Genomic DNA, 13,135 nt, shown 5'->3' on the forward strand with positions numbered 1-13,135 from the left:
AATAACATGGTTGCGAAAACCATGTTACATGGTCACCACCCAAAAATAACATTTTGCTCTTAAAACATGTTTGAGGTCATCATATTCCTTCTCTGTGTGCAGTCCTTTCTTAGTCTTTTAGCCTAAGCAAGTTTTCGATACTACCACAATAATCAGTCCATGGATTATGCTGAGTCCACCTCAATTTTTACTTATATCCTCTCAGATTAATATTGTAATCTTCTAAGTCTTCCGGAGCTCTGGTGGAACTATTAAAGAGTTTACTGCAGGTGCCACCGTGGTGCAATGGTTAGCGCCCGCCTTGCAACAAAAAGTTTTTCAGCGGGGATTACCCCACCTCAGTAATGCTGGTGACATTTCTGAGGGTTTCAAAGCTTCTCTAAGTGGTTTCACTGCAATATGGAACGCCACTAGGACTCAGCTATAACAAGGAGGTCCCTTGTCATTGAGCTTAACATGGAATCGGACAGCACTCAGTGATAAGAGAGAAGTTCACCAATGTGGTATCACAATGGACTGAATAGTCTAAGTGAGCCTGATACATCGGGCTGCCACCTAAACTACTGCACCACAATGGCGGTCGAATTTTTCTCTTTGGCTTTACTTTACAGCTTTCAGTGAGATGTTGAAGGCTTTGGAAATCCACTCCATCGCTTGTTTGATATCATAGTTGCCTCTTGTTATACCCTCCATCATAGGATGGGGGTATATTAACTTTGTCATTCCGTTTGTAACACATCGAAATATTGCTCTAAGACCCCATAAAGTATATATATTCTGGGTCGTGGTGAAATTCTGAGTCGATCTAAGCATGTCCGTCCGTCCGTTCGTCCGTCTGTTGAAATCACGCTATCTTCCGAACGAAACAAGCTATCGACTTGAAACTGGGCACAAGTAATTGTTATCGATGTAGGTCGGATGGTATTGAAAATGGGCCATATCGGTCCACTTTTACGTATAGCCCCCATATAAAGGGACCCTCAGATTTGGCTTGTGGAGCCTCTAACAGAAGCATATTTCATCCGATCCGGCTGAAATTTGGTATATGGTGTTGGTATATGGTCTCTAACAACCATGCAAAAATTGGTCCACATCGGTCCATAATTATATATAGCCCCCATAAAAACCGATCCCCAGATTTGGCTTGCGGAGCCTAAAATAGAAGCAAATTTCATCCGATCGGGCTGAAATTTGGTACATGGTGTTGGTATATGGTCTCTAACAACCATGCAAAAATTGGTTCACATCGGTCTATAATTATATATAGCCCCCTTATAAACCGATCCCCAGATTTGGCTTGCGGAGCCTCAAAGAGAAGAAAATTTCATCCGATCCGGCTGAAACTTGGTACATGATGTTGGTATATGGTCTCTAACAACCATGAAAAAATTGGTCCATATCGGTCCTTAATTATATATAGCCCCCATATAAACCGATCCCCAGATTTGGCTTGTGGAGCCTCTAAGAGAAGCATATTTCATCCGATCCGGCTGAAATTTGGTACATGGTGTTGGTATATGGTCTCTAACAATCATGTAAAAATTGGTCCACATCGGTCCATAATTATATATAGCCCTACATAAACCGATCCCCCGAATTGGCTTGCGGAGCCTCAAAGAGAAGCAAATTTCATCCGATCCGCCTGAAATTTGGTACATGATATTGGTATGTGGTCTCTAACAACCATGCAAAAATTGGTCCACATCGGTTCATAATTATATATAGCCCCCATATTAACCGATCCCCAGATTTGGCTTGCGAAGTCTCCAAGAGAAGCAAATTTCATCCAATCCGGTTGTAATTTGGAACATGGTGTTAGTATATGATCTTTAACAACCGTGCCAGAATTGGTCCATATCGGTCCATAATTATATATAGCCCCCATATAAAACATTCTCCAGATTTGACCTCCGGAGCCTCTTGGAGGAGCAAAATTCATCCGATCCGGTTCAAATTAGGCACGTGGTGTTAGTATATGGTCGCTAAGAACCATACCAAAATTGGTCCAATCACACAAAAATTGGTCCATATGGGTTCATAATCATGGTTGCCACTAGAGCCAAAAATAATCTACCAAAATTTTATTTCTATAGAAAATTTTGTCAAAATTTTATTTCTATAGAAAATTTTGTCAAAATTTTATTTCTAGAGAAAATTTTGTTAAAATTTTATTCGGTTCATAATAAAATTTTCATCATTGTCAAAATTTTATTTCTATAGAAAATTTTGTCAAAATTTTATTTCTATAGAAAATTTTGTTCAAATTTTATTCGGTTCATAATCATGGTTGCCACTCGAGCCAAAAATAATCTACCAAGATTTTATTTCTATAGAAAATTTTGTCAAAAATTTATTTCTATAGAAAATTTTGTTAAAATTTTATTGCTGTAGAAATTTTTGTCAAAATTTTCTTTCTATAGAAAATTTTGTCAAAATTTTTATTTCTATAGAAAATTTTGTCAAAATTTTTATTTCTATAGAAAATTTTTGTGAAAATTTTATTTCTATAGAAAATTTTGTTAACATTTTATTTCTGTAGAAAATTTTGTCAAAATTGTATGTCTACTTTGTCAAACTGAATTATATACGTATTGGATCGATCTTTTTTGATTTAATATATACCACGTATGGACTTACATACAATTTAGAAGATGGTGTTAGGAGGTTTTAAGATACCTTGCCATCGGCAAGCGTTACCGCAACTTAAGTAATTCAATTGTGGATGGCAGTGTTTAGATGAAGTTTCTACGCAATCCATGATGGAGGGTACATAAGCTTCGGCCTGGCCGAACTTACGGCCGTATATACTTGTCTTTCCATTATCATATTGAATGATGATAATGGAACCTGTACTGATTCCATTCAGTTTAATTCACAAATTTCATAGATTCGTATTCTAAATTTAAATAAAAAATATAAATCCATTTTTTGAACTATTTTTTACAATTTCTTTTTTTTTTTTAAGAAAGTTGTCCTTAATAATTTGTCCAGGTTTCATAATCTTTCATATTAGATCAATATTGTTTTTCAGTGTTCATTGTTCCAATGAAATAGTTAATATCTTTTCTGTGCAGAATCTTAAACGATGGCTTAACTTTCATAACCTATGATACAATGTTTAATGACCATTTTTCTTATTTCGTTTTTATTTCCCATGCTTATATCATCATGTACATAGTTTTATGCTTTATTGTAATTCTCTTATCTTAAAAGCATTTTATTATTTTTTAAGATTAATTTTCATGATAACCCACATAGCCTAACAGACAATTTTTGGCCAATGCTTTCTTTTCGCGATATTTATTGCAGCCTAGAGGCATATAGAGAACCCTCAAGTTTTATGGAAGGTCATGATATTACATGAAAGTTTTATATCTCAATTTTCTACTTCTTATGTTTTCTTGATTGTATTTAACTGTATTTGCATTTGTAGTTTATATCGGTTTTGTGGGCATTTGGGGTTTCAATGGCTTTAAGCCATTTCTTTTTCTCACATAAAGGCGATATATACAAATATGTTGCATACATTCCAAGATAATGTCATTCCTAAATTGAGATGTAAATTTTCGAAAGAATTGTTATTTAATATGGTTAAAAATATTTGATGATCATATAAATTTGAACAACAACTTAGTGAATGGAAAAATGTCTGATTCATTGTAGTTATCAATTTAAAATAAATAAATTTTCTTATAGATTTATATAGTTAAAATTATTGTTATAGAAATACAATTTTGGTACAAATATAATGTTGTCAAAAATTTAATTCTATACAAAATGTTGCCAAATGTTTATTTCTATAGAAAATTTTGTCAAAATTTTATCTCTTATTATTTTTTATTTTTATTCAAAATTTAATTTCTATAGAAAATTTTGTTAAAATTTTATATCTATAGAAAATTTTGTCAAAATTTTATTTCTATAGAAAATTTTGTCACCATTTTATTTCTATAGAAAATTTTGTCAAAATGTTATTTCTATAGAAAATGTTGTCAAAATTTTATTTCTATAAAAAATCTTATCAAAATTTTGTTTCAATAGAAATTAAATTTTGATAAAATTTTCTATAGAAATAAAATTTTAACATAATTTTATATAGAAACAAAATTTTGACAAAATTTTCTATAGAAATAAAATTTTGACAAAATTTTCTATAGAAATAAAATGGTGCAAAATTTTCTATAGAAATAAAATTTTGACAAAATTTTCTATAGAAATAAAATTTTAACAAAATTTTCTATAGAAATAAATTTTTTCTATAGAAATAAGGGCAACATTTTGTATAGAATTAAATTTTTGACAATATTTTCTACAGAAATAATTTTTTTATAAAAATAAAATTTTGACAAAATTTTCTATAGAAATAAAAGTTTGTTTCAATTTTCAAACAAAAATACAATTTTGGCAAAATTTTCTATAGAAATAAAATTTTGACAAAATTGTCTATAGCAATACATCCATAAAAATAAAATTTTCTATAGAAATGACAATTTGATAAAATTTTCTATACAAATAACACTTTAACAAAATTTTCTATAGAAATAAAATTTTTACAAAATTTTCTATAGAAATACAATTTTGACAAACGTTTCAATAGAAATTAAATTTTGATAAAATTTTTTATAGAAATAAAATTTTGACATAATTTTCTATAAAAACAATATGTTGACATACTTTTCTATATTTTTTTTTTCTAATGAAATAAAATTGTGACAAAATTTTTATAGAAATAAAATTTTCATAAAAATTTCTATCAAAATAAAATGTTGACATTCTTTTCCATAGAAATAAAATGTTGACAAAATTTTCTATAGAAATAAAATTTTCTATAGAAATAAAAATTTCTATAGAAATAAAATTTTCTATAGAAATAAAATTTTCTATAGAAATAAAATTTTGACAAAATTTTCTATAGAAATAAAATATTGATAAAACTTTCTATAAAAATAAAATTTTGACAAAAATTTCTGTAAAAATAAAATTTTTTTATAGAAATAAAATTTGATAAAATTTTCTATAGAAATAAAATGTTGACAAAATTTTCTATAGAAATAAAATATTGACAAAATTTTCTATAGAAATAAGATTTTTATCAAAATTTTCTATAGAAATAAAATATTGACGAAATTTTCTATAAAAATAAAAATTTGACAAAAATTTCCGTAAAAATAAAAAATAAAATTTGACAAAATTTTCTATAGAAATAAAATGTTGACAAAATTTTCTATAGAAATAAAATTTGGACAAAATTTTGTATAGAAACAAAATTTTCTATAGAAAAAGAGTTTAGACAGTTTTTTCTGTAAAAATACGATTTTAACAAAATTTTCTATAGAAATAAAATTTTATTCTGATTATTAATTTTGTTCGGCTTGAGGTCATAGATTATTGATTTGTTGTAATATTTATTTCCAATATTTCGGTTAGTGCCACTAACCATCTTCTGGGATTTTGTATGTGAGTTCGTGTGATGCTGCTCGTTCTGCAAGTCACCGTAAAAAATTTTTATAGAAATAAAATTTTGACAAAATTTTCTATAGAAATAAAATTTTAACAAAATTTTATACAGAAAAAAAAATTTGAATAAAAATTTTCTATAGAGATAACATTTTTACAAAATTTTCTATAGAAATAAACTTTTGCCAACATTTGGTATAGAATTAAATTTTCTATAGAAATAAAATTTTTATAAAAATAAATATTTGACAAAATCTTCTATAGAAATAAAAGTTTGACAAAGTTTTCAAAGGAAATACAATTTTGACAAAATTTTCTATGGAAATAAAATTTTGATAAAATTTTCTATAGAACTAAAATGTTGAAAAAATTTTTATAGAAGTAAATTTTTGACAAAATTGTCTATAGCAATACATCCATAAAAATAAAATTTTCTATAGGAAGAAAATGGTGACAAAATTTTCTATAGAAATAAAATTTTTTATAGAAATACAATTTTGACATAATTTTCTATAAAAATAAAATGTTGACATACTTTTCTATAAAAAAATTTTTTCTATAGAAATAAAATGTTTGCAAAATTTTCTATAGAAAAATTTTTTCTTTAGTTTTATTTGACACAATTTTCTATAGAAATAAAATATAGACAAAAGTTTCTATAGAAATAAAATGTTGACAAAATTGTCTATAGCAATACATCCATAAAAATAAAATTTACTATAGAAATAACATTTTGACAAAATTTTCTGTAGAAATAAGTTTTTTACAAAATTTTCTATAGAAATAAAATTTTGACATAATTTTCTATAAAAATAAAATGTTGACATACTTTTCTATAAAAAAATTCTAAGAAATAAAATTTTGACAAAATTTTTATAGAAATAAAATTTTAATAAACATTTTTATCAAAATAAAATGTTGTTATTCTTTTCTATAGAAATAAAATTTTGGCAAAATTTTCTATAGAAACAAAATTTTCTATAGAAATAACATTTTTATCAAAATTTTCTATAGAAATAAAATATAGACAAAATTGTCTATAAAAAAAAATATTGACAACATTTTCTACAGAAATAAAATTTTGACAAAATTTTCTATAGAACTAAATTTTTGACGAAATTTTCTATAGTAATAACATTTTGGCAAAATACTCTATAGAAATAAAATTTTGAAAAAAAATTCTATAGAAATACAATTTTGACAAAATTTTTTACAGAAATAAAATTTTGACATCATTTTCGATAGAAATAAATTTTTGACAAAATTTTCAATAGAAATAAAATTTTGACAAAATGTTCTATAGAAATAAAGTTTTGTCAACATTTCCTATAGAAATAAAATTTTAACAAAATTTTCAATAGAAATAAAATTTAGACAAAATTTTCTATAGAAATACAATATTGGCAAAATTTTCTATAAAAATAAAATTTTGACAAAATTTTCTATAAAAATAAAATTTTGACAAAAATTTCTGTAAAAATAAAATTTTGACAAAATGTTCTATAGAAATAAAGTTTTGTCAACATTTTCTATAGAAATAAAATTTTAACAAAATTTTCTATAGAAATAAAATGTTGACAAAATTTTCTATAGAAATAAAATATATACAAAAGTTTCTATAGAAATAAAATGTTGACAAAAAAATACATCCATAAATATAAAATTTTCTATAGAAATTTTCTTAAAAATAACATTTTGACAAAATTTTTTATAGAAATAAATTTGTTACAAAATTTTCTATAGAAATAAAATGTTGACATAATTTTCTATAAAAATAAAATGTTGAAATACTTTTCTATAAAAAAATTCTAAGAAGTAAAATTTTGACAAAATTTTTATAGAAATAAAATTTTAATAAAAATTTCTATAAAAAATAAATTTTGTTATTCTTTTCTATAGAAATAAACTTTTGGCAAAATTTTCTATAGAAACAAAATTTTCTTTAGTTTTATTTGACAAAATTTTCTATAGAAATAATATTTTTATCAAAATGTTCTATAGAAATAAAATATAGACAAAATTGTCTATAAAAAAATATATTTACAAAATTTTCTACAGAAATAAAATTTTGACAAAATTTTCTATAGAACTAAATTTTTGACAAAATTTTCTATAGTAATAACATTTTGGCAAAATACTCTATAGAAATAAAATTTTGACAAAAATTTCTATAGAAATACAATTTTGACAAAATTTTTTACAGAAATAAAATTTTGACATCATTTTCTATAGAAATAAATTTTTGACAAAATTTTCAATAGAAATAAAATGTTGACAAAATTTTCTATAGAAATACAATATTGACAAAATTTTCTATAAAAATAAAATTTTGACAAAAATTTCTGTAAAAATAAAATTTTGACAAAATGTTCTATAGAAATAAAGTTTTGACAACATTTTCTATAGAAATAAAATTTTAACAAAATTTTCTATAGAAATAAAATGTTGACAAAATTTTCTATAGAAATAAAATTTTAACAAAATTTTCTATAGAAATAAAATGTTGACAAAATTTTCTATAGAAATAAAATTTTCTTTAAATAAAATTTTGACAAAATTTTCTATAGAAATAAATTTTTCTATGTAAATAAAATTTGGACAAAATTTTCTATATAAACAAAATTTTGACAAAATTTTCTATAGAAAAAGAGTTTAGACAATTTTTTCTAAAGAAAAAATACAATTTTGACAAAAGTTTCTATAGAAATAAAATGTAAAAAAAAACCTATAGAAATAAAATTTTGACAAAATTTTCTAGTAAGTTATACCACCCATCCTATGATGACTATAGTAAGTAAGTAAGTTAAAAATTGATTGTTTATTAGACTCCCTATGGTTTTAGAAATTAGCAATCATCTGATTCCCTTCGCATCTGTTCATTTTTTTTTGTTTGCTTTCAAATTTCATAAAAACTCCATAAATTTAAAGAAATATATTATTATTATTATTAATTTGACCTAAATTTAATATAAACCTTGACAAAGGAACAATAGAAATAACATCGTATAAAATTGTATTATTATGATCAAATAAAAAGGGGCGCTGATCTAATTTCAATATTTTTCTTGTAGAGGGAATAATCAGTGATTAAAAAAAAAACTTTTTTGTTACCCTTTTCAGCTCTTTAAAAAGCCATAAATTGGAATTAGGCCTATTAGCATTTATTCAACCAAACAAAAGAAAGACACGCCTACGCTTCTTGGAAGAAGCCATTCAAGTGCTACGGTATGATCAAATTAACCAATGTGGCAAAACCCTTTCAAACTTCTTAAAGAAGACAATATCTTGGCAATTTATACAAAAGCCTAATAGACAAAAACAAAATTTTGTAGAGACAGACATGATCTTCTATGTTGTGAATAGCTGGTATTCATTATTAATTACTTAATTATGCCCAAGAAGGTGATTGTTTTTTTTTTGTTTCTTCAATGATATTATCTTAAATGATTTTAACACATTTAGCAGTTAATCATTAACAGTCGGGGGTCCATGAAAAGCAAACCATTTTTTTTAAAGTAATATTCATAAGGTGTAACTCCGTTCAATGAAATTTTAATACTTTGATAAGGTTTTAGATGACAAAACAAAAATTAAATTTCTGTAATTTTCATAAAATATTCATAGTTTTTTTTACAAGATTAAAAGGTAAACTATTAATTAGCTGGATAGGTAGTAGGGCTCTAGATGTAAGAATGTGGATTAGTATTTTGACATAAATCATATGGTCTCCTAATGATTTATTTATGCCCTCTTCCGGTCATTTATATGAGCTTGAGATTTATATGAATATTTTGTGACATAAATTGATTTAAATGGAATATAAATCAAAATCAATGGTTCCCAGCATTTCTCAATGAAGGGACTTGTGAAAATTTATTTATTTGTATAAATTTCTTTGAACTTGGCCTTAGATATTAAATGAACAATTAAACGAATTCCAATGATTAAAAAATTTACGAAATCACGAACAATGTTCATCAGGGCGTTTTTGCTGATACTGGTAAGTAAAAATGGAATATTTACAATGTTATACTAAAACTGAATTGATTTAATAAAAATCATTAGTTTTTAAGTTTTTATTCAAAAAACAAGAGGCTCAGTAAGACAAATCTGGTGGTCGGTTTATTTGGGGAATATACCTAACAGTGGTCCGATACCTTACAGTGGTCCAATTGCAATAGCATCATTAAAAACTACTTATACCAAGAGCCAAGTTGATAGCTTGTTTTGTTCGGAAGGTAGCGGAAGGACGACAATCGTTTGTTGTCCGTTCGTCCGTCAAAATTTTATTTCTATATTCCATAGAAAATTTTGTCAAAATTTTATTCCTATAGAAAATTTTGTCAATATTTTATTTCTATAAAAAATTTTCTCACAATTTCATTTTTATAGAAAATTTTGTCACAATTTTATTTCTATAGAAAATGTTGTCAAAATTTTATTTCTATAGAAAAATTTTATTTCTATAGAAAATTTTGTCAAAATTTTATTCCTATAGAAAATTTTGTCAAAATTTTATTTCTAAAGAAAATTGTGTTAAATTTTATTCCTATTAATAATTTTGTCAAAATTTTATTTCTATAGAAAATTTTGTCAAAATGTTATTTCTATAGAAAATTTTCTCCAAATTTGTCATGTTATTTCTATAGAAAATTTTGTCAAAATTTTATTTCTATAGAAAATTTTGTCAAAATTTTATTTCTATAGAATATTTTGTCAAAATTTTATTTCTATAGAAAATTTTGTCAAAATTTTATTTCTATAGAAAAATTTTTCAAAATGTTATTTCTATAGAAAATTTTGTCAAATTGTTATTTCTATAGAAAATTTTCTCCAAATAGTATTTCTATAGAAAATTTTGTCAAATTGTTATTTCTATAGAAAATTTTCTCCAAACTTTATTTCTATAGAAAATTTTGTCAAAATGTTATTTCTAGAGAAAATTTTGTCACATTGTTATTTCTATAAAAAATTTTCTCCAAATTTGTTATGTTATTTCTATAGAAAATTTTGTCAAAATTTTATTTCTGTAAGAAAATTTGTCAAAACGTTATTTCTATAGAAAATTTTGTCAAAATTTTATTTCTATAGAAAATTTTGTCAAAATGTTGTTTCTATAGAAAATTTTGTCAAAATTTTATTTCTATAGAACATTTTTTCAAAATTTTATTTCTATAGAAAATTTTGTCAAAATGTTGTTTCTATAGAAAATTTTGTCAAAATTTTATTTCTATAGAAAATTTTGTCAAAATGTTGTTTCTATAGAAAATTTTCTCCAAATTTTATTTCTATAGAAAATTTCGTCAAAATATAGAAAATTTTGCCAAAATTTTATTTCTATTGAAAATGTTGCTAAAATTTTATTTCTATAGAAAATTTTGATAAAATTTTATTTCCATAGAAAATTTTGTCAATATTTTATTTCTATAGAACATTTTTTCAAAATTTTATTTCTACAGAAAATTTTTTCAAAACTTTATTTCTATAGAAAATTTTGTCAACATTTTATTTCTATTCAAAATTATGTCAAAATCTGGTTTCTAAAGAAAATTAAAAAATGTTTTCAACATTTTATTTCTATAGAATATTTTGTCAACATTTTATTTCCATAGAAAATTTTGTCAAAATTTTATTTCTATAGAATTTTTTTTTCATTTCTAAGAAAATTTTGTCAAAATTTTACTTCTATAGAAAATTTTGTCAAAATTTTATTTCTATAGAAATTTTTGTGAAAATGTTAATTCTAATGAAAATTTTGTCAAAATTTTATTTCTATAGAAAATTTTATCAAAATATTATTTCTATAGAAAATTTTGTCAAATTGTTATTTCTATAGAAAATTTTCTCCAAATTTTATTTCTATAGAAAATTTTGTCAAAATGTTATTTCTATAGAAAATTTTGTCACATTGTTATTTTTATAGAAAATTTTGCCAAAATTTTATTTGTATAGAAAATTTTGTTAAAATTTTATTTCTACAGAAAATTTTGTCTAAATTTTATTTCTATAGAAAATTTTGTCAAAATTTTATTTCTATAGAAAATTTAGTCAAAATTTTATTTCTATAGAAAATTTAGTCAAAATTTTATTTCTATAGGAAATTTTGTCACATTGTTATTTTTTTACAAAATTTTGTCAAAATTTTATTTCTATAGAAAATTTTGTCAAAATGTTATTTCTAGAGAAAAATTTGTCACATTGTTATTTCTATAGAAAATTTTCTCCAAATTTGTTATGTTATTTCTATAGAAAATTTTGTCACATTGTTATTTCTATAAAAAATTTTGTCAAAATGTTATTTCTATAGAAAATTTTATCAAAATTTTATTTCTATAGAAAATTTTGTCAAAATTTAGTTTCTATAGAAAATTTTGTCAAAATTTTATTTCTATAGAAAATTTTGTCAAAATTGCATTTCTATAGAAATTTTTGTCAAAAATTTATTTCAAAAGAAAATGTTGTTAAATTTTATTTCTATTGAAAATTTTGTCAAAATTTTATTTCTATAGAAAATTTTGTCAAAATGTTATTTCTATAGAAAATTTTGTCACATTGTTATTTGTATAGAAAATTTTGTCAAATTGTTATTTCTATAGAAAATTTTGTCAAAATGTTATTTCTATAGAATATTTTGTCAAAATTTTATTTCTACAGAAAATTTTGTCAAAATTTTATTCCTATACAAATGTTTGTCAAAATTTTGATTCTAAAGAAAATTTTGTCAAAATGTTATTTCTATAAAAAATGTTCTCCAAATTTTATTTCTATAGAAAGTTTCGTCAAAATATAGAAAGTTTCGTCAAAATATAGAAAATTTTGCCAAAATTTTATTTCTATAGAAAATTTTGCTAAAATTTTATTTCTATAGAAAATTTTGCCAAAATTTTATTTTTATAGAAAATTTTGCTAAAATTTTATTTCTATAGAAGATTTTGTCAACATTTTATTTCTATAGAATATTTTGTCAAAATTTTATTTCTACAAAAAATTTCGTCAAAATATAGAAAGTTTCGTCAAAATATAGAAAATTTTGCCAAAATTTTATTTCTATAGAAAATGTTGCTAAAATTTTATTTCTATAGAAAATTTTGCCAAAATTTTATTTCTATAGAAAATTTTGCTAAAATTTTATTTCTATAGAAAATTTTGTCAACATTTTATTTCTACAGAAAATTTTGTCAAAATTTTATTCCTATACAATTTTTTGTCAAAATTTTGATTCTAAAGAAAATATTGTCAAAATTTTATTTCTAAAGAAAATTTTGTCAAAATTTTATTTCTACAGAAAATTTTGTCAAAATTTTATTTCCATATAAAATTGTGTCAAATTTCTATTTTTATGGTCACCAAATTTCAAAGCTTCTCTAAGTGGTTTCACTGCAATGTGGAACGCATTTCGGTCTCGGCTATAGAAAGTAGGTCTCTTGTCATTGAGCTAAACATAGAATCGGGCTGCAGTCAGTGATAAGAGAGACGTTTACCACTTTGGTATCACAATGGTCTGAATAGTTCCAGTGAGCCTGAAATATCGGGCTGCCACTATACCTTACCTAGGCATAGGCTAGTAGAGTGCATAGAATCGGAGCTGACTCGGGTGCTCAGTGGAGTCAGCGCATAGTGCAAAAATTGGTAATCTTTCACCCAATTGGTAATTTTTACCATTGCCACCGTGGTGCAA

General features: G+C 23.7%; 1 protein-coding gene across 3 annotated transcripts in view; it reads left to right on the forward strand.

Annotated features, from left to right (window-relative positions):
* Positions 1–13,135, forward strand: part of loh (thrombospondin type 1 domain containing lonely heart) — a 270,439-nt gene that overhangs the window by 248,080 nt on the left and 9,224 nt on the right. The window contains exon 2 of one of the 3 annotated variants that reach the window (XM_075293525.1): positions 9,369–9,457. The exons of 1 other annotated variant lie outside the window; for it this stretch is intronic. In XM_075293525.1, coding sequence (XP_075149640.1) covers positions 9,398–9,457 — 60 coding nt within the window. In that variant the 5' untranslated portion in view covers positions 9,369–9,397. Of the gene's footprint in view, positions 1–9,350; positions 9,458–13,135 lie in introns of those variants that run through there. One more of the 3 variants, XM_075293526.1, reaches the window with a different exon arrangement.

Source organism: Haematobia irritans, chromosome 2 (assembly GCF_050003625.1).
Source record: "Haematobia irritans isolate KBUSLIRL chromosome 2, ASM5000362v1, whole genome shotgun sequence".
NCBI classification, from domain to species: domain Eukaryota; kingdom Metazoa; phylum Arthropoda; class Insecta; order Diptera; family Muscidae; genus Haematobia; species Haematobia irritans.